The sequence below is a fragment of the Centropristis striata genome, chromosome 14 (genome assembly GCF_030273125.1).
Source record: "Centropristis striata isolate RG_2023a ecotype Rhode Island chromosome 14, C.striata_1.0, whole genome shotgun sequence".
Lineage (NCBI taxonomy): Eukaryota > Metazoa > Chordata > Actinopteri > Perciformes > Serranidae > Centropristis > Centropristis striata.
In genome coordinates this window covers 26,771,870-26,798,064 of record NC_081530.1, presented here as the reverse complement: position 1 = coordinate 26,798,064, position 26,195 = coordinate 26,771,870, and the positions used below count along the sequence as shown (strand labels likewise).

General features: G+C 37.6%; 4 protein-coding genes across 5 annotated transcripts; 1 reads left to right on the top strand and 3 right to left on the bottom strand.

Moving 5' to 3' along the window:
• Positions 1-708: 708 nt before the first annotated feature.
• Positions 709-10,037, bottom strand: LOC131985308 (protein naked cuticle homolog 2-like). Its single transcript, XM_059350354.1, has 9 exons — positions 10,013-10,037; positions 9,878-9,904; positions 9,033-9,106; positions 3,890-3,944; positions 2,998-3,086; positions 2,132-2,227; positions 1,530-1,665; positions 1,255-1,398; positions 709-1,154 (listed from the first exon to the last, which is right to left on the bottom strand). Exons 1-9 carry the CDS (start codon positions 10,035-10,037, stop codon positions 724-726), a joined length of 1,077 nt encoding a protein of 358 aa, XP_059206337.1. The 3' UTR covers positions 709-723.
• Positions 10,038-11,844: 1,807 nt separating this feature from the next.
• gatad1 (GATA zinc finger domain containing 1) lies at positions 11,845-14,715 on the bottom strand. The gene is made up of 5 exons (XM_059350470.1): positions 14,089-14,715; positions 12,901-13,023; positions 12,733-12,792; positions 12,324-12,507; positions 11,845-12,246 (listed from the first exon to the last, which is right to left on the bottom strand). Exons 1-5 carry the CDS (start codon positions 14,266-14,268, stop codon positions 12,056-12,058), a joined length of 738 nt encoding a protein of 245 aa, XP_059206453.1. The 5' UTR covers positions 14,269-14,715; the 3' UTR covers positions 11,845-12,055.
• Positions 14,716-15,512: 797 nt separating this feature from the next.
• chrac1 (chromatin accessibility complex subunit 1) lies at positions 15,513-18,824 on the top strand. Its single transcript, XM_059350473.1, has 3 exons — positions 15,513-15,725; positions 15,926-16,052; positions 17,584-18,824. The coding sequence occupies exons 1-3, from the start codon at positions 15,567-15,569 to the stop codon at positions 17,661-17,663; spliced, it is 366 nt and encodes a 121-aa protein (XP_059206456.1). The 5' UTR covers positions 15,513-15,566; the 3' UTR covers positions 17,664-18,824.
• si:ch211-57n23.1 (uncharacterized) lies at positions 18,304-22,483 on the bottom strand. 2 transcript variants are annotated; one of them, XM_059350472.1, is made up of 3 exons: positions 22,139-22,483; positions 20,379-20,933; positions 18,304-19,385 (listed from the first exon to the last, which is right to left on the bottom strand). In XM_059350472.1, the coding sequence occupies exons 2-3, from the start codon at positions 20,924-20,926 to the stop codon at positions 19,244-19,246; spliced, it is 690 nt and encodes a 229-aa protein (XP_059206455.1). In that variant the 5' UTR covers positions 20,927-20,933; positions 22,139-22,483; the 3' UTR covers positions 18,304-19,243. The 2 variants fall into 2 exon arrangements, with proteins under 2 accessions (XP_059206455.1, XP_059206454.1); XM_059350471.1 differs by having other exon boundaries at positions 20,379-20,937; positions 22,139-22,480.
• Between the last annotated feature and the right edge of the window lie 3,712 nt (positions 22,484-26,195).

The window sequence follows — 26,195 nt, the reverse complement described above, 5'->3', positions numbered from 1 at the left end:
ACTGCTTTTGCTGCTCTCAAATTACATGTCACATGGCTGCAATGCATTCTGGTCAATTGAGGCTGCTGTCAGTGGAGACATGGGTGTCTCTGCCTCTTCCATGATGGGTTTCTCCCAATTTAAATGTTGGTGCAGATGTAAAAAATCATTACAAACACCCTGATATTTTGTTGTATTAGACAGCTGATCCATATTCTACCATGTTGAGTCATGTACCTCGACAAAGTGTGCATTTAAATCATTTTTAAGCTGAGTGGCATTCTATCTGAGAGGAACCTTTAAAAGTAGCAATCACAAAACATTGAACTGGCCTCCTTGGATTTAGTGTAGCTAATCTTTTAGCTTCTGTTTGCATCAGATAACAGGACATTAGCCTGCTTCCAACACACACAATGAATATCAAATAAATAAGGTGATTCAAGGACTTTCATTTAAAGCTATAATATGCAACTTTTCAACTTTAAAATGTCTAAAAATCATACATTTTCCAACCTAGAGAAATCTAGTTAGTTGAGGAAAAGGTATATTTCATTTGGTTGCCTGTCAATGCTATCATATCACCATAACATCACCAACATTCAAATATTGTTATTGTTTTGACTGAGAAACCCCATAGCATCAGAAAACAAAATACTGTGCGTTAAAGCCTCCAAAACGTCCACATATCTGGTTGATGGTTTATACCACCTCGTCTCACCTGTCTCATTTGTGCTTAAAATGCATTTATGAAGGGTGGTAGTGATGGTGGTGATGGTGATGGTGCTCGTGGTGGTGATGGTGCTCGTGTCTCTGGGCGCCACTGGAGGGCTGAAGGTTGGAAGATAGTTCCTTATCACCCCCTTGTGAGGGTCTCAGGTGTGAGGCAGCATCTTGTACCCTGGAGCGAAGCCTCTTGCTGTGACTACGCTGCAGGATGCCGTGTGCTGCAGGCTGAGAGGGATGGCACCACGAGGCAGCATGTTGGCCGTGTAACCTGCAGGACTTTCCCTCTACTGTGTTCCTCTCCCTCCCCACTGACGCAGCCTTGCTCTTCAGGGAATGAGGCACAGAAAGGCCTCTGGGAGAATCAGGAGAGATGCAGTTCTCCCTGATCACCACAGGGTGGTGCTTAAGAGCAGAGCGCGCCTCCTGACTGGGCTCCTGAGAGGGAGATTCTGTGGAAGAAAAGGACTTTAATTTAATGTATTTCCAGAGGAAAAAAAGTATAAAGTTTTTGATATGAAGTGTGTATATACTGATATATAGAAACTATACCTGTATTGTCAAACTTTGAGGTATAGTTTTCAATGCCAGCCAGATCTAGGTAGTGGTTTCTGCGCTCTATGTTTTCATCTGCGCAATAAATTCTTCTTTCTGGGGTTCCTGCCTCCTGAGACGTGCTCTGCTCCTTCTCTGCTGCTGTTTTCAATCAGAGAGGGACATTATCAGCACAGCAGTGGCAGTAAGTAAGTGTTAAGTTAAAACCCCCTGGAAAGAACCTTTTTTCTCTGTCATTAATGTTTGTTAAAACGTTTAAAATGGCTTTTTACCAATTTGTGAGATCTTCTCTGGGTCAGCTGAGGGAGTTATAATGAGCTTTATCTTCAGGGGCGTGGTGCCACCGTAAGGCAGCTTGACTGATGCCTCTAGAGCCTCATACATGGACTGTATCAGACTGGACATGTCCTGCAGAGTAGACACACACATACATATACAAATTGTGTACAAAGGAAGTGACTTTAAAGCATGGTCAGTAGGATGAGTAAATGAGAATGAGAAGAAAGGCTAACTGAAAAGGGTTAACTTCTCCCATGTGCCTCTTCACTCTAGCTTATAGTCATACTATTTGTGTCCAGACAGGAGACTTTAGTGGAGCTTCCTGAGCTTCCGACTCAGACGACACGGATTACAGCGTAGTTCCATGCGCAGATACATCCTAAACACAGCCAAATGAAAAGAAAATACAGGCAGAGGGCAGGATCTCTGCAGGAACAGACACTGCCAAACACTTCTGCTGATCATGAGAAATTACTGAGAAGAATTACTTTTTCCCTGAGTCTATGCATGGTTTTTTGGTGATATTCCAACTTGTTGTGCCTAACTCATTGTTAAAAAAGCTTTTAATTCAAACAACATGCATGAAGGAAACTACCTCTTTGTTGATCTTGCCACTGTTGTCGAAGTTGTACAGTGTGAAGACCCACTCCTGCTGATTCTCCTTGTCAGGCACCATGTTACACTCTGTGACCTGTATGTGCACAGATCAAGAAAACAAGCGTTTACTCCTATAATTACTATTTAACTGCAGTTCTGTAATTTATTAGGGAGAATTAAAGTTTACAGTAATTTACAAGTTGAGCCGTAGGGCCTTTAAAACTGGTTAAACCACAATGTGTAATTAAAATAATAAAAATGCTGATTAGGATCAGATGTATGACTTTGAAAAGAACACATCTCACAGTAATCAGTACTGTAATTACCCAGACAGAAATTATAAAAGTGATTTGCAAATCTTGCATAGATATGTGTTTGTGCGGGTGGACCCAAGTGCAGAAGACTGCAGGACACCTGAATTAAAAACATGATTTTTATTTAAAGTTGTACCTTAACAAGACTGAACAAGTATCCGACCAAACCTCAGCTGAAAACCAGGACTTAAATACAACCAAACTGGAGGTAGAAGATGCAGGGCAGGTGGAGAGAAGTAGAATAATAAAAGAAGAGGGGAATAAGATAACGAGGCAGGAAGGGAGCTGAAAGACAGGTAGAATCTCAAGGTACAAGGAAGGACTTAAAGAGACGGATATGGAGCAGGTTTGCAGAAAGGCAAAGGAGGGAATGGCAGAACGGGGACACAGAAGGGAGAGAAGTCAAACTTAAACAGGAAATTGAGAAAACAAAAGCCTTATTATAACTTAAACATAACTGACCGAACATTTGGAAACAAGACAACAAAAAACACAGAATAAACTCTGAAACAAGATCTGAAGCCATGACAATAATGAAATAAACACTCACACCAGCATGGCTGCTCCTCTTCTTCCGTTTATTGACCTGGAAGCGGAAGCTATTCCCTCTATCAGGTGTTTTCTTTGCTGGCAGAACAACTAAACAACACACAGAACAGGCCTGTGAATGTTGTTTTCCAGGAAACTCACAGTTTGAGGGTAACTAGAATTACTATGTTAACATGCCGTGTCTTTTTAATTATTGTATTACTTGTTATGAGCTCTGTTTTCAATAAATGTCTGGCAGCTGAGAGGAAACTAACTGAGAGCTGTACATCCAAAGGTCGAAGTTTTCTCACAATAATACAGAACAGATGGGCTGGCTGTGACTCAGATGGTAGAGGAGTCGCCCTGTTTTAGTCGCCCCCTGATTGGAAAGTCAGTGCTTCAGTACCTAGTCATGTTTACATGTTGAAGGGCAAAATACTGATCCCCAAATTACTCCTGATGGCTGTCCCAACGCCAGTGTTAATGTTAATGTCTTATTTATGAGCAGGTTGCACCTCGCATGGCCACCAGTGTAAGAATGTGACTTATAGTGTAATATGATTCCAAAAAAGTTGTGTAAAACATAATGAGCAGTCTATATTCACAAAAATGTTATCAGTTTGAACATAAAACATACTGTAGATGCTATTTGTAGTACGTGTGTAATTTTTCAATTGAATATTTGTCACAAAGGATTTTTTACGTGTCAGATGACGTCCTAACTTTTTTGGATTCAGGATTGTAAAAGCACTGTGTAGGTTGCTATAGAAAAGTGCTATACAAATGCAGTCCCTTTTGACATTTTACCATGTGTTTAACTTCACTATTTCCTGCAGAGCATCTACACCTTTATACCTTATGCAACTCATAGACATAATACATAGAAAACAGCAGTGATTCATCTCTCTACTCACCCTTGAGGCTGCAGTTACAGTCAGACTTGTTTGCCCTCAATTCTACGTACAAGTTCTGTTTAAAGCACATGAGGGAGAGAAAGAGGAAGCAATTATGTGATTTTCTTGTCCCATGAGTGTGGGGATTAATCTCCAGATGTGAGCAGTGCTTAGCAAGCCCTGAACATCTGTGTGTTTCTATTAAACTCGTCACAGTCTCTTCTTCCATTCCTGTCAAGAAAAGTATATTTCAGAGTTATGTAATGAGATGAGTAAGAAGTTTGGATAGCCTGCTGTGCATTTTTGAAGAAATTACAAGGTTAATCAGAGGGGGAGGAGGTGTTGCCCCCTATTAGTTTGGAGCATGTGGTCAGACATTGCATTTTTAAAGCTTTAGTTAACCCTCTGGAGTCACCAGTCACACCAGCGTGATCAAGCCACATGACTTCATGACATCACGACGTAAAAACGACGCAGCATCGAGCCCTGCCGCCAACTTTCCTCTAAAGTACTGTCTTATATTTTTGTGTTATCTTTCGTTAAAAATAAATAAAGAATGAGTTAAAAAAAAAAGAAAATAACATGCCCCAGGTCAAACTAACCCACAAACATTATTGCTGTTCCTGAGAAATGAACATAACAGGAGGATTAAGTGATATATAGAAACAGAACCTCAAAGTCAAAACTTTAAAATGTATTTATTTTCTGTGATTCTTCAAATAAGGTCTGATCGTAGCAAATAAAAATTGAAACTTAAAGCACCAACAAGACTTTTCTTATCTCTCAACATGACAATCCATCACTAACGTCCCACCGATGCCGGAGCGGATACAGATGAGCGACAACAGGAGTGATAAAGTGCAGGCACGCCCTCACACTAATCTCTCTCCACTCATCCTCCTCCCTCCCTCGGCCGCCACGCTCTGCCTGCTGTGACGCTTTGATGCCGGGTTTGATTTCAGGTGAAGTGGAAGAGATGGTGCAGGTAACAGAAAGGTGTGTGCCTGCTAGAAACCAGTACACCCTCATTGTACATCACCCTTCCATCTGCATCCGTCCTGATATCACAAAGTTTCAAGTGTCGGCAGAACAGTAGCTGCCTTTGTCTCAGCAAGAATGTGTAACAGCCTTGTAGAACCTGATAATGTAATAAATTCCTGATAATGTAATAACCCCGATAATGTAATAAAAAATCTGCACTTTAGTCCATTGAAAATGTAATAAAACCTGATAATGTAATAAATTCCCGATAATGTGATAAACTGCATTTCCCAATAATGTAATACACTTTTTTACCAATAATGTAATAAAGTATAACAGGACTCTTAACTGATATGTATAAGTTAAAAGAGACAGGTAGCAATGGTGGAAAGTAACTGTACATTTACTCAAGTACTGGACTTAAAGTAAAATTTTGAGGTACTTTTATGTACATTTTATGTAACTTTATACTTCTACTCCACTACATTTTGAGACATATATTGTACTTTTTATTCCTCTACATTTAGCTGACAGCTTTAGTTACTTTTCAGGTCAAGATTTAAAATGAAAAACATGATACATTTAAAATGATTACCCATTTTTATAAATGAAACCACTTAAAAGTTTATTAGGTAGTTAAAATGAGCGGAGTCATTTCACAGTGTGGTATTAGTACTTTTACTGAAGTAAAGGATCTGAATACTTCTTCGACCACTGTCCTTTTTACTTCTTTACTTTTTTTTTTACTTTTTAAAAAAATATATTTTTATTTTACGTTATTTTAATTTTTAATTTTTTTTGTGCACCCCACATGCGCATGCACGGCCTAACCGCCGTTCTTCGCATGCGCGGCCCAACCGCGCTTCTGCGCATGTGCGGTAGGGCGCGCATGCGCAGAAGCGCAGAAAAAAATAATACAAAAAATTATTTTAAAAAATTTAAAAAATAAAAAAATAAAATAAAATAAAAATAATTTTAAAAAAAAGTTTAAAAAAAGTAAAGAAGTAAAAATACTGGACTTAAATTTTACTTTAAGTCCAGTACTTGAGTAAATGTAGAGTTACTTTCCACCATTGCTACCTGCCTCTTCTAACTTATACATATCAGTTAAGAGTCCTGTTATACTTTATAACATTATTGGTAAAAAAGTGTATTACATTATTGGGAAATGCACTTTATTACATTATCGGGAAGTTATTACATTATCAGGTTTTATTACATTTTCAATGGACTCAAGTGCAGATTTTTTATTACATTATTGGGGTTATTACATTATCAGGAATTTATTACATTATCAGGTTCTACAAGGCTGTTACACATTCTTGCTGAGACAAAGGCAGCTACTGTTCTGCCGACACTTGAAACTTTGTGATATCAGGACGGATGCAGATGGAAGGGTGATGTACAATGAGGGAGTACTGGTTTCTAGCAGGCACACACCTTTCTGTTACCTGCACCATCTCTTCCACTTGTGGTCGAAGAAGTATTCAGATCCTTTACTTCAGTAAAAGTACTAATACCACACTGTGAAATGACTCCGCTCATTTTAACTACCTAATAAACGTTTAAGTGGTTTAATTTATAAAAATGGGTAATCATTTTAAATGTATCATGTTTTTCATTTTAAATCTTGACCTGAAAAGTAACTAAAGCTGTCAGCTAAATGTAGAGGAGTAAAAAGTACAATATATGTCTCAAAATGTAGTTGAGTAGAAGTATAAAGTTACATAAAATGTACATAAAAGTACCTCAGAATTTTACTTTAAGTCCAGTACTTGAGTAAATGTACATAGTTACTTTCCACCATTGCTACCTGCCTCTTATAACTTATACATATCAGTTAAGAGTCCTCCTTCAGACACTGTATGAGGATTAAAGGGATAGTTTGTGCATTATTATACAAAACTTGGTACAATTATTGTCAATGCCCTCCTGAGGATAACCCTTTAAGGTTTTATTGATCGGCCCCTAGGTGGCGCTGTGGTGGCAGTCTAATTTCATATTTGGTACCGTGTCCACACTATAACACTTAAGGCAATGAAATTCATAGGGGTGGTATAGACTGGCCCCTGAAACGCACACACCCCAACGGCAGCATGCCCCGACAGGCGTGTACTGCGAGGGCCCGTTCAGTACTGCTTGTTATGTTAGCATCACTGTTAATGTGTCATTTAAAAAATTGTATCTTTCTGTGGAAAATTCTCTAAATGTAAAGTCACAAGACAGACTTCATATAAAGGAGGCGGGCTCATGTTAGACTAAAAACTGACAGAAAACAATATAAAACGTCTCCTACAATGAGACATCTTTTCCGTTTGCAGTTTACAGCGCCGGTGTCATGGAGGGTCAAGATATATTATGCTGGAAAATGTAATCGCAGGAAGATCCCTGCCATTAACAAGCGCAGAAACTCCACCACAAACTTTTAAACAACTTGGCAGAGTTTGCATCTTTTTCCAAACCGTGGAACTTTCCAGAACATTTAATACAATACTTTATAAATCTCAAAACAACAAAGTGGGTGATAATAACTCACACCACACCAAATCTTGTGACTCAGGCAGCTCTGCCAGAAGATCAAACAAGCTGGAGAAAAGTGAAAGTGGCGTGCTGGTTATTTATCAAATTTCACATTACATTAATTTACTATTTCTACAAACAGCCCTGTGCCACATCTGTGATTTACTTTCACCACAAAATCTGGTTACACAGATAAAATCAGTTTTAAAGGGCAAATATGTTTCCTTCAATAAAACATCATGAAGAGGACAATTTCTCTTCAACAGTATTTAGATGTGACTGCTTCATTAGTGCTAACAGTCGACATGTGACGCCATTTATGCAATCAAACACCCCCTCCCCACGTCTTTTTCCTCTCCCCTCTCTCAGTCTGTCTGAAGGAAAGCAGTACCAGATGTGGGGAGGGTTTTTTTCAGTCGGGTATAAAGACGTTGCTGTTCAGAGGGGGTGGCTGCGTTGCACTTCACAGACTTGCAAGTCTCTTTATAGAGATGGAGGAGGAAAGGGCGGAAGAATAAACACACGGCTACCTCCAAACACCTTTTATGTCGACTGGATGTGATGTGAGCAAATACTGTTTATCCCAAAACTGGCTTAACCGAGACGAAGCTGTTGGCACTGCAATAAACCAGTGTGACGAGGCTGGGAATGTCTGTGTTTTTATTGCTTTTTTCACTTCACTATGGGAACAAACTTTCACTAATTCAACATATAAAACTCTCGTGCATTTAAGAGCATGTTTTGGAGGAGAAAACTGCCCTAAAATAATTATGTTAGAAACAGTATTATAAATTGAGAGTTAAGTCATGTCATCTCAGGGATTTATGTTACGCCCTCTATCCACACTCTTGGTTCGGATTGTAAATAACTCCACCCAAAACCCTATATCTTGTTAAATAAAGTCTCAATTAACTACATTATCAGCAATATTATCAATTCACGCCTGTCTCTATTCCAAAGTCAAATTCAAGCACTTTTCAGGCATTTCCAGGGTGTATTTTCAAGCCTTTTCAGCACTTGACAGCTTTAGTTAATTACATATTTATATTCACTACATACAGTATACTGATTATTTCACCTCTTTGTCAAGTTAAATAGGATGTTACTGTGCTAAAATGACCAAACTTTGGCTTTGTGACAGATTTCTAGAGAAGGGTCACAAAATAAAAAACAGGTTTCATATTTCAAAATGTGTCACTTGGCAGTCTTGGCATCCTAGGGTGAATTTCAAGCAGTTTAAAACACTTTATTTAAAATACGAACACTTTATTAATCTTAAAAACACTAAATTAACATTTAAAAAAAGTTTTTATCAAGGATTTGTACCCCCTCTATAATTAAACTTTCATTCAGATAAGATGAACTCCTCCAAAACTAATTATCATGTTCGCCCAGACTAATATCATCAATAAAATCTCTAACCTTTGACTGTGCATCATGTGGCCACTGCCAGCCTCAAGCCTATTTGGTAACCTTTAATAACAGTGTCATGGGAAACCAAAACGAGCATCATGGGATCATCTTGTGCAATACCTGAAGTGGGAGCCCTCGTTGTTTATTTTTTACCTGCGTATGTGTGTGTTAGTCCAAATAAAAATCGTCTATTTCTGTTTTATACCAGCATAAATGATTTGAAAAAATAATAATAAAAAATAAATTCAACCTTTGTCAGTTGGGTTTTGTGGATGCGCTGGAGCTCTCTTTGGCAGGTCAGTGCATTGGAAACCAAACTACCACCTGCAGAGAGAAGAATAAACATGTCGTCACACTGTTAAAATAATCGCCTAAGTCTTTTTTTGTCAAAATTGTTTATTTTTTCCTAAATCATCTCCTCATGATGCCGGCCACCTATGGTAAAATCTCCTACAGCCTCAGTTGATCAGATCATGTGATTTTACCCCTTTAAGATCATCACTTCTTTGACAATTTGCCACATTCATAGGCATCAGATAAGAACCCAGCAAAGCAGAGCTAGAGGGAGATTGTTTAGTTATCAGTTTAGTTTATCAGTGTTTTATTGTTGACACTAATATTGGTAACACTTTACTCTAAGGTGTCTACATAAGAGTGACATGAGCGTGTCATAAACATGACATGGGATGTGTCATGAACATTAATGACACTTTGAAGTAACATTAATGCTCATGATACTTGTCATGTTTCTGACAGGCTTGTGTGACTCTTATGTAGACACCTTCAAAATAAAGTGTTACCATATCTTGCTTAAGTCATAAAGGCATGTTCAAAAAATTGCCTAAGTCATTTATTTCTCTTAAGTTACATACTTTACACACAGTGTTATTACTATGCCAATAGCCATCTTTTGTTACATCCTTTTTGAGTGAAATGATCAATAAATGTCATATGTTACACTTTTGGTGATTTTTTTTTGTGTGTTTCCTGCAAAACTTGAAAAAATGAGTTATTTTAACAGGGTGACGATGTGAACAATGTACATGTATAAACTTAGTTATGTTGTTTGTTTGGTATAGGTGCTGGCTGGCTTACCTTCAGGGTTCTGTCTCCGTTTCGAGGCTGAAGTCCAAATAATGAGAAAGGAGAATATATTGAAAGTCAGAAGCGACAACTCTTAAAAAAAAAAGAATCCTTAAACATTTAGCGACATATAATCAAACATCTCACCAAGTTTAGACTGGAATTTGCCCATACTCCTCCTTGTTAATTTGGTCAACAAAATGTCCAGTCCATGAGCAGAAACATACATGCGACATTTAAGAAACAAGAGCACTGGGAAATTAGTACAGAGACGAGGTGAAGCTGAAAGTTTGACTGAGATATCAAAGAGTACAGAGGCAGAGCGAGAGGACTCACCGCAGCGCACTTCCGTCTTCGGTTACCCTCTGGAGTCACCAAAAGCGCCAAAGCATGACTTCATCACATCCAGACTAGGAAACAAAGCAGCGTGGAGCCCTACTGTAAATTTACCTCTAAAGTTCTGGCTGCAAACTCTATGAGGCCAGTTTCAGTTCGATGATGATATGATGATATATACAATAAAACTGGAGACAAGGTCACATATATTTAGTATAAAATGATAGAACTGGATGTAACCCTCTTCTATGTTATATTTGCAACCTTTGTTCACATTTGCAAACATTTAAAATTCTTTATTGAGCATGATAGTGTTTTGAAAGTCAAAATAAGATTCAAAATCACATTTTATGTTGGACTAAAGGACTAAAAAAATGACAGAATGACTAAAAAAGACACAGAATGAGAAGACAGAATGACCAAAAAAACCCACAGAAGACATAAAAATGACTAAAAAAACAACAATGTGACTAAAAAAGACACAACAACAGACACAAAATGACCAAAATAAGACACAAAAAAGACATTTTGAATTCAAAAATGGACAAAATAGCTCAAGACTCCATAGAGTTAGCTTTGGTTCAGCTAATTAGCTTCCTTAAGCTAACGGCAAAACAACTGAAACTAACGGCAAAACAATGAGAGAAATCTTCTTTCTCCGAGACATATGACTTAACTTTTAACAGCAGTGTCATTAAGTACAATTTTGCAGGCCTTGTACTTTCCATTGTGTGCTACATCATACTTCTACTCCACTCTGGACAATCCTATTGATATACGTTCCCTTTATTTATGAATTACTGTATGGACTAATAATTATTTTAAATGTATTTATTCTCGCATTTATATTAAAACTTATTTATTTTGTTTGTTAATTCGACGTATTTAAGTACAGCGGAGAATTAGGGCCACATTAAGAAAACACATTTTATTACGAGATTAAAGTCATAAATACTGAATTAATTACGAGAATTAAGTCGTAAATACTGAATTTATTACGAGAATAAAGTCAAAAATATTTAATTAATTATGAGAATAAAGTTATAGGCTGTTCTACTTAAAACAGAAGGAAGTCCATAAGAAACGACAAAAGGCGTCTGGTTCCTTCTGCGGAAAAGATGCAATTTCTTGCATATTCTTTCTTAAATCCTTATACTTATGATAATGTGATGCTGATGAGCCAAAATATTTAGTATCTCCTGGTTTGTGAAATCTTAAAGTACATTTCTATGAAATTTTCCACGGGCCTCATTTTAACAACTCTCATCCTCCTCGACTTCATTCTCGTAATTTATTCAGCATTTACCACTTTAATCTCGTAAATAGTTTTTTCTCTAAATGTGGCCTTAATACTCCGTCGAATTTAAGTTTACCCCATGACACATTTTGTAAGAAAAAAGTGCATCATACCATCTCAAAGTCCAAGGTCTTTAAATGTAATTGAAACAGAGAAAAGAAGGACATTTCCATATTTGGGAGGCCGAAAACACAATTTTTTGCCATTTTTACCTGTAAAGTTAGTTTAAGGAATTCATCAATAATTATTTTTCTGTCAATCAACTAACCAATATGTCAACTTATTATAGCAACTTAATAATATATCAATAAATACCATTTTCAAGCAACACAAGACAAAGGGGGTGGTGGAAAAGAGCTTTTTTGTTTATAAGTAAATACAAAAGTAATTTGTAAACAACTTGTTTCACATGTAGTTAAACCGGGTTTCCTTTGTGTCAACTTACAACTGTGAAGTAATGACTGTGGTTAACTATTTTCTGTTTTTCACTATATTACATTAATGTACACACGTCTGTTTAAAAGCAACAGACAAAAGTCCATGTCACAGTTGTGTTGTTAGCTGCTGCCACTGACAGACTCTTTGACAGTGAGGGCTGGTGTGGGTCCTATGTGGGTCCAGAGGTAGCCTTTCTCTGGTCGGATGGGGATGGTGGGGAACGGAGAACTCCAGGACTTGAAATATTCAGAGGGGGCGTGACACACAAACTCCAGGTACTCCATTTTTCTGGGTAGATCTTCCTCTGGACCTAAGTCAAAACAGACAGTTATTAACTTGTCACACAAATGTCTCAAAACTTGTAAAACCCAATTCCTCACTGCTCACCAACAATGTACGTCCCAGGGTCAAACTGGTCCTTTGGGCTGGCCTGTGTGGGGATTAACCAGGTCAGCGCAGCGCTTTTTTCACAGTACTGGTCCTGCACGAAGCCTCGAATCTGAGCATAGTACGGCTTCCCGTCATCCTCGTCTGTTACCTTGATTACATCTCCCGTCTGGTAGTACACGCCCTGTGGAGACAAATATAAACACTGAGGAGGACGACGGTCTGGCTTCTTCACTCACACGTATCACAGGATGAAGGTTTAGAACAACAGTAATAGTTAAAACTGCAATTAAATAAAATAATGCTGAGAGCAGATCAGAAAATGTTTGATTACAATATGATCACTTCTGATATTAACCTGAAACATGAGATTACTTTTGCTCAGTAAGAAAAAAAAAGAAACAAATACCTTATAAAATACTGATTCTGACGTGATGATTGTTGCAACAGATTCTGGTGCTTTGATTGGCTGAGAAAGAAAAGAGATCACACAAACAAAGAGGTCAAATATATACATTCATAGTACAGCACAATAAAAGAAACCACATGTGCTGATCAAATCCATCTTTAAACTTACATTTTTGAGTTTGAATATGTGTCTTCTGCCTTTTCCTTTTGTCGACACCTTCTTCTCAGATGCAGGTGCTTTGTACTTGGTGCTTCTCAGCCGCGCAGACCTCCTGTGGATCTCCTGCTTGGACTGAGAGCAAAACATACCTGGTATTTAAAGGGACAGTTCACCCCGCAAATCAAAAGTAAAATGTTTTCCCTCACATGTAGTTCTATTTAACAGTCTACATTGTTCTGGTGTAAGCTGCTTAATGTTGGAGATATTGGCCGTAGAATTGACTGCCTTCTCTTTAATATAACGAAGCTCAACGCAAGTTGCTCAATGCGCCAAAAAGAAGAATTTATAAAGCTCACCAGCAATGTTTCTTTCTAGAAGTCATGACCTCATTATTCAAGATAATCCACAGACCTTGTTGTGAGCAGTTACATGTTGGAACTATTTTAAAAGGAAACGGATTTTACATGAAACCGCTTACAACAAGGTCTGTGGATGATCTTCAGCAAACGGGTCATGATTTCTGAGACATGTCTGGTTGTTTAAATGTATATTTAAGTTGCAGTTCATATTTAATCCAACTGCCTCCATTCAATGTTTACCTCTAATAATTCACTATGGTTGCAGCTAATGATAATTGGGTAATTCATTACTTATTTTGTCTAAAAAAGTGTTTTGAAATGATGACATTTTTATCATCATACTGTTCTCAAGTGCTGACTGACCCACCACCCAATAAACAAACTCATTCACAACACTTTCATTTTACAGTGATTAAAGACAGACATGGGAAGTTAATTTTCACATTCCTTTAGCTGGAATGAACACGTTGCTTTTTCTCTTGTTTGATGCATTTTAAAATACCAGCATTTACCAAGATAGCTGGACTACTTGACCTAAAATCCACCCTGATCTCTAGTTGTTGTGTAAATATTTACAGACACACACAATGGTCTTGTTCAGATTGAAATTTGGTGCTCTTTAGGATTTATTTCAATCAAAACATTAAGGTCAATTATGCTGCAATCCGGTTTAAGAAAGTACTTATTCAAATGTAAAAGTTGTAAACAGAGTCCAGCCCACACACTGAGAGGTGAAGTCTACTTTAGACTGAGAGTTCCCTTTAAGATAACCACAAAGTCTTGGCTGAACCAAAGCGAATCCTTCAGTATAAGAAGACATTTAGAGAGGGTACCGGACCTGCTTTCCTCCGCCATTGCTGGGCTGAGTGTTGGAGGACACGGAGGGTCCTGATGCTCCGCCGCTGCTGCTCTTCCCTGTGCAGCTGTTGCAGAGGATCTCTCCCTGGTTTCCTTTCTTCCACATGGACGAGGAGTTGGTCTTGCAGACAGCACAGCATGGTTTTAAACCCAGCGGCATCGTTGGTGGCCAGAAAACGACGCCAGGGTACGAAGAAACTGGCGTTAACACAGCTAGAGCTCAACAATGAAACGACGGCTGCTCGTCCAGCTGCTGCTAACTGACAACAAACTGATGATTCCTTCAAATGACATAAACACAGAGGAAGATGGTTCCTTTCTGCGACAGACAGACATAAGACGACGAGCTAAGACATTAGATTAATTGCAAAAAACGCCGCAGCATCAAATTGTGACCTGGGTTGTTTATTTTCGCAGCCAAATCACCGCCATTGCTAACGCCACTGTTTCTTCTTCTTTGCCTCTTTTGACATCAGTTCCTCTTCTTCTGTGGTTTGCCAAGCCTTAGTCTAGCGCCACCACGGGACTGAAGGGGAATCGATAAACGCTTAGATAAAAACAAAAAATTATAATAAAATAAAAATAAAAAGTATATACACACCATATGCAAGATGCAAAATAAGACAAAAATACAAAAAAAAAAATATTTACACCACGTGCATGTTTCAGGAAAACAAACACAAAAACTATTTATTAATAATGAATGCCAAATAGCAGAAATGTATGTATGTATATGTCTTTTTTATATTCTTATTCTGTCTTCTAAACTAAATTTCCCCACTGCGGGATAAATAAAGTCATATATTATCTTATCTCGTATCTTAAGATGAAAAACAAACAAAAATACAAATAAAAAAATAAAAATATGTACATCACATACAAGATCAAAACAAAATGCAAATAATAAAAAATAGAGTATAAAAATAATTACACAAGATACAAGCAGGGAAATGCACAGTAAATTGCACAGGATTTAATTAATTAGACTGTGTTTGCTATTAGTGGGTATACATACAAGTAAAATATAAAGTAGTAGCAGATGACAAATATTAAATATGTGCTGCCCACTGCTCCTAAGCATGGTGTGTTTACTGGTGTTTCAAAAATGGATGGGTTAAATGCAGGGGTTGAATTTCCCCTTTGTGGGATTAATAAAGTAATCTTAATCTTAATCTTTGAACATTTTTTAATGTTGCAGGTAATTATTTAATATTCGACTCTATAATAATGCGAATAACTCTGTATAATAATTGCTTTTACAGTCTTATATTATCATAGACTTTATGATAATATATTGAACACGAAAAGTAACCTGACGTGACTCCGCTGCGTGACGGCAGGTGGCGGTAGTCCGGTGAAACGGCCGCCAACCACTTTTAATGTGACGAAGAAGAAGAAATGCGTCACCGTTCAAAACAATACTTGAAGTTCCGCCTGGCTGTCTGGCGCCGCGTCCTCATGAAGATGTCTCAAAATACTCCCGACAAAGACGAACAAACGTCAACTAACAAGAAAGCTATCTCCCTCCCGATTTCCAGAGTGAGGTTAATAATGAAGAGCTCCCCGGATGTCTCCAGCATCAACCAGGACGCTCTTTTTCTTACCACTAAAGCGACAGTAAGCTCCCGTTTAATGCTAATCATCGGTTCACTGAGCACCGAGCTAACTTATCAGCTCATTCATCTGCTGCTGCTAGCAGGGATTAGCTCGCGGCTAGCTTCCACTATAACCGTAAATGTAGCTGCTCCGGTTTCAGTTTGAGCTCCACTCACCGTGAGTTTCTTTCCCCTTTTCTGACTTGTGTTTTGTTGTTGCAGGAGCTGTTTGTGCAGCACCTGGCTCTGGCTTCATTCAACAACGGCTCCGGGAAAGAGACAAACTCTCTGTCATACAGCGACCTGGCTAACACCGCGGAGGAGACGGAGACTTTCCACTTTCTGACAGGTGAGACACTAAGGCCACAGCCTAAAAGACCTGTAGAGGCTCTGCAGCATGTAATAGGTCACTAACTAACAAACTAACTAACTAACTAACTAACTAACTAACCCTTTCCCACTGAAACATTAATGTAACCTGGATCCTTAAACAATTTAGGTATGTTATTGTTCACCATGACGACACCAGAAAAAACACACAGTACTTGTATGTGTTGTTTATTTCTCCACTATTTGTACATAAAGTCGTGAAAAAAATTATTAGACCACCCTTGTTTTCTCCAATTTCTTGTTCATTTTGTTGCCCGGTAAAACTAAAGTTATCTAGCCATTTTCTATTGTTTTCTTGATAATAACCAGAATCACATAGTCCACACACAGAGGTGAAGTCTACTTTAGACTGAGAGTTCCCTTTAAGATAACCACAAAGTCTTGGCTGAACAAAAGTGCCAGACTCAATCATCAAGAAAACCATGAAAAATGACTAGATATCAGCTCTTAAAGTAAACTCTTATGATTCATTTTTGTTGTTATCATTATATTTGTCCAAACAAATTTACCTTTAGTTGTCCTTGTATGTTGCACACATACTTTCTAGTATTGTTATAGTATACACTTAAACGTTACACCTTCAAATCCACTGGTGGGATGTACCTCGGTCTGTAACTGACATCATCGAATAATCTGTCGATTATTTTCTTGATTGTTTGGTGTATCATATGTCTGTAATTAGTAGGGGGGAAAAGTACATCCCAGATTCTTAAAGTCTACGTTGATAACTTCAAATGTCTCGTTTTTTTAGTTCAAAACCAAAAGACATTTTAGTTTATATTATATAATACAGATAAAAGCAACGCTTTCCCATATTTTAGAGGCTGAAAACAACATTGTGTTCCATTTTTTCCTTAAAAGTTACTTTAACAATTCATCAATTGTCAAAATAGTTGGCAATTATTTTTCTGTTGATCAGCTTATCAATTAGTGGACTAATTATAGCAGCTCTACTATTGCCCACACAGCAACTCAATAAATCAATACATATCAATTTCTTAAACAATCACGGACATAAGGGGCTTTTGGAACAGAGCTTTTTTGTTTACTCAACGTTTAGTTTATATGATATAATACGAAGAAATGCAGGAAAGCACCATATCTGAGAGGCTGAAAACAGCATATTCTGCAGTTTTTGTCATGAAAAAATACTTTTATTGATTATTGATTTATTTATTGTTTGTTAAAATTGTTATTTAGTTATTATGATTAGTCTACTAATCATCTACTCAATAACTTTACTTCAGTAACATTTTGACATGTGTATTTCAGTGTTATGCAACATGGAAGTTGTGTCAATCTCTTCATTTTTAAATTAAAGCAGTTTTTGTTGTGACCTCATCACATTGAAGGGATAAAATTAGCTTTCATTTCACAGGACTGCTCTTGGCTTGATAAATTGTCTTGGGCATCTTTGGACAGCTATTTTATGAGGATAAATAGGGACTGAATGAACAAGTTTGACACAGTGCATTATTCTCTTCTTACAGATATCCTGCCCAAGAAGATCTTGGCTCGAGATTACCTTAAGTCCTTGGAGCAAATGCAAGAAGACGACGCTGACTTTTAAAAAGGACACTGCCTGCATTTCACATCTGGGCAGATGTTGATTAAATGTGCTTGCCCGTCATTAATTGAAGCACTGGCAAAAGAGACACCCTTCACTTTCAGAGACAGAGTTCAGCTGTTAGTGGACATGCAACTGAAAGTAAAGCATATATTCTAGGGCAAATGTGAAGACTCGGAGAACATGCAGAGTCTTAGAGGAATATAGAACTTTTACTGTATACCTAAGATAAATACTTGATGCCAGAAACTTAAATTTGTAACAATGGCCTAAACAAAGCAGCCTTAAACAAACGAATCAAAAAGACATCACCTTTCAAGATTTTGAACATTTTAGGATTTCAGAACAATTTAGCATTTGTCCCGTTTTCCTAGACTGTTTTTGAAGGTTTTATCGTGGTAATGTCTTCAACATTTAATGCTTGTTTTGCATGTCCAACAATCAGTACGAGTGTTTTTTTTTTTTTAAAGGGACAGCCCCCCCCCCAATCAAAAATTCATGCTATGTATCAATCTAGATTTATTAATTTAGTTCTATTATATTCAAGAGAAGACCGACATCTCTTTGATCTCTCATTGGGGAACTCACACCAAAACTATGTAGAGTTATAAATATTGCTTAAAGTCGGAGGGAAAAATATGTATTTTTTTTATTTTTGGTTAAATTGTCTCTTTAATGACTTGCAGGCCTGTATGGGCTCACTCCATGTAACCGACCAAGACATAATTGGAATCCATTCCACACAGCTGCAGCACAGATGTCTCAGCTCCTGAGTTATTATTTCCTTTAGAATATGATTTGGTGAACACTTTTTATTTTATAGTTGCTGTCGAACATTGACTTCAAAGTGAATTATGCTGATGTTACTGATCCTAAGTTATACCTGATTTTTTTAAAGATGTCATGTTTTAGTTATGAGTTTGTCATAAATACTTGAAAAGTTGTTTCATCAAAAGTACAAATACCTCTTTTTTTTCCAGCTTAACTACAAGCAGCTAAACTTGCCGGGTCTTTCCAAATAAAATAAAAATTAGACTGAGCTTAATAGATGTGAATATTTAAAGTGTATATAACAGCTTGCCACCTTACAATGCATCATCCTCATGAATTTGCAAATTAATTGTTTAGATTTGATATTAAAATAAAGATTCACACTGTCTGATATCCATGTTGCACTGCATGTTTTTTTACACCACAATCTTGGAAAGACAGAAGTATGAAAATGCAGTTTATTAATGTTGAATGATGTGTTAAACAAGTCAGTTATTCTGTTCCAGGCTTCACAAGTGTCTTGCGGTTTTACCAGAGGCTGTTAGCGCGACCATTAAACCCCCATGTGGAACACGTCTGCAAACTGGAAATATAAAACGTGATTTAACAGCTCCACGTTCATCAAATCTCCCTGATAATGTGAGGTTTATTTGTCTGCTACTTCCAGTTTAAACATGTTACTTTTAGGTTCTTTGATGACATAAGGTGCATATCAAGTACAGACAAACAATCCTGAGCATGCATGCATTTGCTACGTTGTTGTACAATACATGGATATATAAATACAGCTCAAATAAGCCACCTGGTCCGTGTCATTGTCGGATAAGTTTGTTGAGCCGAAGCTGCATGTTCAGCAGAGTATTCTCTAAAGAAGAGAAATTATTCTCCAGGATGTTTGCCATGTGCTCCCTTCCATCTATGGCGTCCCTCGTTATGACGAGATACTCCTTAATGCTGAAAGGGAAAACAAACCACAAGAAAATGTCTGAGACTTTTTGACACATTTACAAACCACTTAGCAATTCATAACTGTAATGAGTCTACACTCTCAAGTCTGCTGTAACTGAGACACTGAGTCGCTTTAATACTCTGCAGCCGTTTCAGTGCCAGAGCCTCGTTTCGGCCAGATGTCTCGACAGATGACTGATGGAAAACACTTGAAATGACTGCTTGTCTGCATGCTGTTTCCACTCTGTCTTCTTTGGCATCCAGGCAGCGTTATGTTAAAGCCAACACTGATCCAAGGTTCCCAAATGCTTCACTAACAATGATGTAATTACTCCCACAGCATTGGATCTGTATTAACTAGAAACATAATTAATTTTTCTCTGTTCAGTGAACTAGTCCCGGGAAATTATGGTTCCAATGTATGTACTTTAATGGAAATATGGAACAACACAAAGTGTTTGACTGATATTTGTATAAATAAGAAATAGTGTACCTATTCCGATTCATCTGTGAATGGTCGAACTGCATCAAGGCATATCACCGTCTTTAATATATGCTTTTATTTTGACAATCTCCCTGTTTTGTTTTGAGGAGTAAGCTGAGCGCACAGATAGAACATCTTGGTGAATGGACTTAAAAGATCATCACAGGCTCTTGAAGTTAACCTATAAAAAACATCTGCACTTAAATGCAATGTGGCTCTCTATAGTTAACAAAAGGTCTATTTTTATTCTTTATATTAATAAAATAATTTGTGTTAAATGAGCATAGGATATCTTCAAATAATAATTGCTGGCCCCTGAATCGAACTGAATGGAAGTGGTACCACGGCAGACTTCAGGAAATATGGTATTGTTGTCCAATGAATCGATCAATCCACGACTTACACAGCGACTGTGCCCTTGATTAATCTTACAGATTTCTACATTTATAAAATTGTACAAAAAAATATATATTATACCTTTGGATGAAACTTTTGAATGGATTTCTGTTTCTCACCTTGTGAAGGCCCCCTGCTCCTTTCCCTCTTTCCTCGCCTCCTGCAGAGTGACAAACACCTTCTCCATGGTCTCCAGAGTCTCTACCATACTCTGGTGGTCTGAGTGGATCCCCTGGACCTCCTCTTTGGCCTGGTTTTCGTAGGAGACCCCTCCCTCCTCCATCCCACTGGTGGTGGACAGAGCCTGCAGGGCCGCCCTGTTCTGGAGAACAAGCAGACGGGACTTGGCAAACTCCTCGGGTCCAGCTATGTTTTCCCAGCAGATGTCAGAGGTCGGTGGTAACCAGAAGCGCTGGGTGCAGTTGACTGGTTTCCCCGGGGTCTCAGTTACGAACGGGCTGTCGGCAGGGAAGCTGTTGAGCAGGTGCAGAAAAGAGGATCCAGAGCCCCACTCCCAGTCCTCAAGATCTGGTTCCCCAGACTGTTGTTCTGGGGGGTCAGTAGGAAGAGGTCCGGCCTCCCCTGCACCCTCTGCTGGGAAGCAGAGCCCCAGCAGCAGGGAGCAGGACAGGCAGAGCACGGCCCTGCTCACTGCCCGCTGGAGCATCTCCAAACTGTCTGAAACAGGAAGCAACAGGCTCGATCACACTGGTTCACACAAACACACACACACACAAACACACACACACACAAACACACACACACACACACACACACACACACACACACACACACACAGCTGTAACGGCTGGAAAGGTCATTTGTTGGCATCTTGTCAGACCTTATCCAATACAAATTTTTTCCATTGTGTTTTTTTACTGACACAAAACTATTGTTTTTTCACACAGCAGGTCCTGTATATCTATCAATACATCTGTCTGTCTGTCTATCTATCTATCTATCTATCTATCTATCTATCTATCTATCTATCTATCTATCTATCTATCTATGCACACTGCCATCCAAAGACTATGTTATCCATGGGAAAGGGCTCCCTTTCTTTGTCACTTAAATAGAGTAATTTGCTTTTTTCCTCCTTTCCTCTCCTCACGTGTGCTGTATTTCTCTCTCTTCTCCCTGTCGTCCTGTCCTGTTCACCTTTGTCATATTGATTGTCTGTGTGTGTTGTATACGTTTGGATAGGATGATGGCCAAATTTCGTTGTAATGGTACTTGTTACTTGATCAATGACAATAAAGGGAATACTGAACTGAACTGAACTGAACTAATGTGATAACTTTAGTTACTTTGCAGATGCTGATTAAGAACACAACCCAGTAGTATATAAAAAGTAAATTAAGTGAAATATAAAATGTAGTACTTTTAATTTTTTTTAACTTGCATTCTATGAGAATACTTTCATACATTTACTTAAATAAAAGTTCAACTTCAGGGCTTGTAACAAGGTGTTTTTATATTGTGTTATTGCTATTTTTACTTCAGTAAAACATCTGCATACTTCTTCCACCACTGCATTAACTGTAATGTTACCTTCAAAATAAAAGTATAAATTAGTATAAAGAACAGAGGGGTAAATTACAGCTACACCATTGCCACATATGTTTACACCAAGAACAATATTTTTTTTCGGGAAAAGTAATTTACACATCTCCAAAAGATTGCAGTATTTATGTTTTATGTCTTATATTTTCTCAGGAAATCTTAGTGTCATTTTTGTCGCGTCCTGGTTTGGTTTGCACTAGAAGTTAAAACAAGCTTCAAAGGAAACACGCATCTTCTGATCACTGCAACACCTAAAACTCAACACACATTTTCCTTTTTTGAAAATACTTGAAAATCCTATGTAAATATGTCTTACCTCGAAAAGAAACCCCAGCGAAGACGCAGTGTGAGAGCTGCGGCGCTCCTCTGGTGCCTGAAGGCTTCGGAAAATATGAGTCTTTGACTGCTGCCTGTTACATGCAGAGTGAATCACTATTTACTGGCCCGGTAACAACAGTCAGGCGCAAGGATTTTCCGTCAGAGTCTGTGGAGTAAATGAGGGAAACGTCCCTCAAAGATCGTCAAATACACTTGTAGTCTGGCTGGGCAGTGTCTCCTGACTTACAAGTGTAAACAACAAACAGGCATGCTGCAGAGAGGTTGATGCATGGCTTTTATGTAACTTATACCCACTTTAAAGGGGGAAGTTAAGTTTCTATGCTGGATTGTTTGCTAGAAATGTTAATTTGCAGCCAAGACTTAAGTCAGTGAGGCTGTGGATGCAGTAGGGGGTGTGATGCTCCGGGAATTTATGAGCCATTTTACAATGTCCTAAACAGAACCAGCCAGGCGTCTATTGAAACGTATGCTCAACATCTTAACATCATGCAGTCAAACCTCGGCATTAAAACTAAGTGCATTTACTGAGAGTACTCTTTGTCACTAAGTACAAATTTGAGGTACTTAGTATTTCCATTAAATGCAACTTTCTATTTCACTACATCTCAGAGGTAATTACTGCACTTTTTACACCACTATATTTGAATCATGTGTGAATATGTGTGCAACATACAAGGAATTTGACTTTTACAATGCTCTCAGTGGTACTTAAATATACACCAGAATAAACTGAGCAATAAGATAAGTAGAAAGTACAAATACAATACAAATAGTAACCAAAAAAACAGTATATGCAAGAAGTGGATGATTGGTCCAGTGTATTAATGGTGAGTGAACGTTTGGATCACTGTTTATAAAGGTGACAGCCTGGGGAAAAAACTGTTCAGTGATATTAAGCTGACACCTTTAGTTACTTTTTCAGATTATACTTTTTCACCCACTTCCTGTAAAGTAAAACCCAAGTATTTTCTTTTCTTATGTATTGAGAAAATTCTCCAACGTCTCGAGCTAAGTTAACTCTGTAAAATCTTCTTGGATCAGCTGGAAAATGCATCGACACAAAGTCACAGGACAGTGACGCTACAAACATGAAGCCCATAAAGTTGTAATAATCTTGTATTCAGACACAATCCTCTGTTAATTGTGGTTTCATTTGTATTGTGATATATTTGGAAGAGACTGATTAATTAAGTTTTCAGAAGATATACACTTTATCTGTCAAGAACAATTCACATTGTCACACAATATTTTATTCCTTTATGGCCAAACATGTAGAATTTGATGCATTATAGATTAAACTACCCAACAGTACATAAAGGAGACAAAATTAATTAACACCTTAAACACCTAAAGCATTAAAATGCAACATACACATTAATGCAGTAGTGATATTAATCTAAATACATAATATATTACAGTAAAATGCTATCAGGGGACATTTTACTGCACAATGAGTGATGAGTGAGTTTACTTTATGTACATACTGATGCTGATGATGATAATGCTTGCAAATTTTTACTTTAGTATAGTTTTGTTTTTAGTTTTTCTTGTAATAGAATAATTTAACGGTTTGGTTTGAATACTTTTACTTACGTAAGTAAAGGATCTGTTTACTCCTCCGCCAGCTGGGTCTACCCATAAACATCTTGTTATCTGCGTGCTGTTTTGAGAACAAACACAAAGGTTTTTAAAATGCACCAAATTGTTTTGTCCCAAAGATTAAATCACACCATCTGTGTTTGTTTAGTGAGTGTTTTGAATGGCCAGCGAATGAATTTTTGCAGCCCAAGGCTTCCACCCTGACATAAGCAACGAGGAATGGGAGACACATTTTGGCAGAAATGGCCGAGGGTGTTGTAACGTTTGGAGTGGGATGGACATGAAACACACCATCAGTCTCATAAGACTGAGAAGGTCTGAAACAAATTGATAAACAAGGTTCGTAACTCTGAAGAAGGGTGGGAATGTAAAATGCAGTATCAGATCAGCCCTGATAAGTCCTGTCCACACACATACTTAAGCTCTGCAGCTGCTGATGGCGGCCAGATGTTGTTTCAGGTCCTGCTAATGATTTTCAAACCATTTGGAGAACAAAGAGAAATGTTTACAGTTCCGTTCAGATGAAGAAATGCATGTTTTTGGCTCATAAAATCAGGTAGAAGAGCCAGAAAAAAATATCCACAGGGACACTTATTGTACTGCAAAAGGAAGGATGACTCAGTGAGGTGAGGGTGCCAACTTCCTGAGTCTCACAATCACACTGCTCAACCAATCAGCATGCACCAACTGCAGCACCTCAAACAGCAGAACAAAGAAAACAGGCACAATGTAATATGGCCACAAACACACACAACACATCTTCAATCATACAATGATCTCATAATTATCTATGTAATATGTGAAATATATGTAACTGCCAATAAAGCTATCAGAATTGCCTTGTAAAATCTGTTTTATTTTTATTCACATATAAAACGTTTGCCACAGGGAGCTTTACAATCTGTACAACACATGATGCTCTTTTAAGACCCTTGAGTTGGAAAAAAACCTTTAATTATAAAGAAGGAGGTTATTCATTGTACAGGATGAAAACACATGCAAAAGCCATTGGATGTTAGTGAATATAAAAAAAAGTGTTGTCCAGCGCTGATACTTTTGCAGACAAAATGTTTCCTAAGCCAAATGTTTGCACTTTAGACAGAGAAGCTTTGCTTCATTAGAAATCCAGCCTGCTGCAGTACACAGCTGAATTAAAATAAATGTCACTCTCTAAAAAGTGTAATGTCTTGAGGGGTTTGGGACGCCCCTGGAGGGTTGGAGGGTAAATTAGAGGGGATGTGAAGAAATAAAAGGGATAGAAGCAGAAAAAAAAGTATTTCTGCGACACAAACAGTTAGGTAGTAACTGGTTAAGTTTAATCAGGATTACAACCTAATCAGATAACAAAAAATAAGTAACTAAAATCAGCCCAGATTATATTTGAAAAAATGTGTGTGAGTTATAAAAGAGTGACATTGACAAGAATTACTTGATTACTTTTTTTTATAAGGTTGACAGATTTGTTAATGGTGACATATTTGTTTTGTTTTTTAATGATGATTTATGGACAATGGAGCCTTTATTCCTTTACATTTAGATGTTAAATGGAAGATGACCATTGAGACCAAGAGTTAAGTGCTATTTGTGTGTTATAAGTCCTCCATGTGGCCTTTGATTAATAGAGCAGCAGCAATAAAAACATACAGACAATAAACAGCATCCAACATGTTGTAGCTAGAATACACACAGTGGACCTGTAGTTTGTGCCATTATCTTTTTTGTAAGGGTAATTTAATTTGGCCAACCATACAAATGCTTAATTCCGTTTTATTTGCACTGAAATATATTTAAAGCTAAAGACAAACAGTTGTGGACCTCAAATTTCCATGTTCATATCAATGTTTTAGTTTAAGATGCAATGTTTTTAAGAGTTGATTTTAAAGGGTTCAGGTTAGATTCCATGTGTTTGTAATCCAATGGATTCTGTTACTGATTATTGTTAAAATGTCCTTGCAATCTTGTTTCAGTAACTGACTAATTCCAGAGAAATCTGACCCAACCCTGAACACAAAATCATGCTTTTGAGTCTTTGCTTTTTCTCTTAAAAACATATGCTTTTTAATATTCATTGTCTAACCTCTATAATATTATAGTAAAGACAACCACAGACATATCGTCACCCTGTTAAAATAATCGCCTAACTCATTTTTTCAAGTTTTGCAGAAAACAGAAAAAACTTCACCAAAAGTGTAACTTATGACATTTATTGATCATTTCACTCAAAAAGGATGTAACAAAGTATGGCTATTGGTATAGTAATAACACTGTGTGTCAATTATGTAACTTAGGAGAAATAAATTAGATAAAAGTGTTACCATATCTTGCTAAAGTCACAAAGGCATGTTCAAAAAATTGCCTAAGTCACATTTTATTTTGATTTAGGCATAATAAATCCGCTTAAGTCACACACTTGACATAGGCCATTATCTTAAAGG

What these genes read in the sequence shown, in the direction of transcription:
- LOC131985308 (XM_059350354.1), bottom strand. Translation starts at nt 10,037, where the DNA reads ATGGGCAAATTCCAGTCTAAACTTG. An exon ending in ACGGAGACAGAACCCTGAAG is followed by an intron (nt 9,107 to 9,877) that starts GTAAGCCAGCCA and finishes TTCTCTCTGCAG; the next exon opens with GTGGTAGTTTGGTTTCCAAT. An exon ending in ACAAAACCCAACTGACAAAG is followed by an intron (nt 3,945 to 9,032) that starts GTTGAATTTATT and finishes TGCTTTAAACAG; the next exon opens with AACTTGTACGTAGAATTGAG.
- gatad1 (XM_059350470.1), bottom strand. Translation starts at nt 14,268, where the DNA reads ATGCCGCTGGGTTTAAAACCATGCTGTGCTGTCTGCAAGACCAACTCC. An exon ending in ACATATTCAAACTCAAAAAT is followed by an intron (nt 12,793 to 12,900) that starts GTAAGTTTAAAG and finishes TTTCTTTCTCAG; the next exon opens with CCAATCAAAGCACCAGAATC. An exon ending in CAGAATCAGTATTTTATAAG is followed by an intron (nt 12,508 to 12,732) that starts GTATTTGTTTCT and finishes TTGTCTCCACAG; the next exon opens with GGCGTGTACTACCAGACGGG.
- chrac1 (XM_059350473.1), top strand. Translation starts at nt 15,567, where the DNA reads ATGAAGATGTCTCAAAATACTCCCGACAAAGACGAACAAACGTCAACT. An exon ending in TTCTTACCACTAAAGCGACA is followed by an intron (nt 15,726 to 15,925) that starts GTAAGCTCCCGT and finishes TTGTTGTTGCAG; the next exon opens with GAGCTGTTTGTGCAGCACCT. An exon ending in GACTTTCCACTTTCTGACAG is followed by an intron (nt 16,053 to 17,583) that starts GTGAGACACTAA and finishes CTCTTCTTACAG; the next exon opens with ATATCCTGCCCAAGAAGATC.
- si:ch211-57n23.1 (XM_059350472.1), bottom strand. Translation starts at nt 20,926, where the DNA reads ATGCTCCAGCGGGCAGTGAGCAGGGCCGTGCTCTGCCTGTCCTGCTCC. An exon ending in GAGCAGGGGGCCTTCACAAG is followed by an intron (nt 19,386 to 20,378) that starts GTGAGAAACAGA and finishes TTTCCCTTTCAG; the next exon opens with CATTAAGGAGTATCTCGTCA.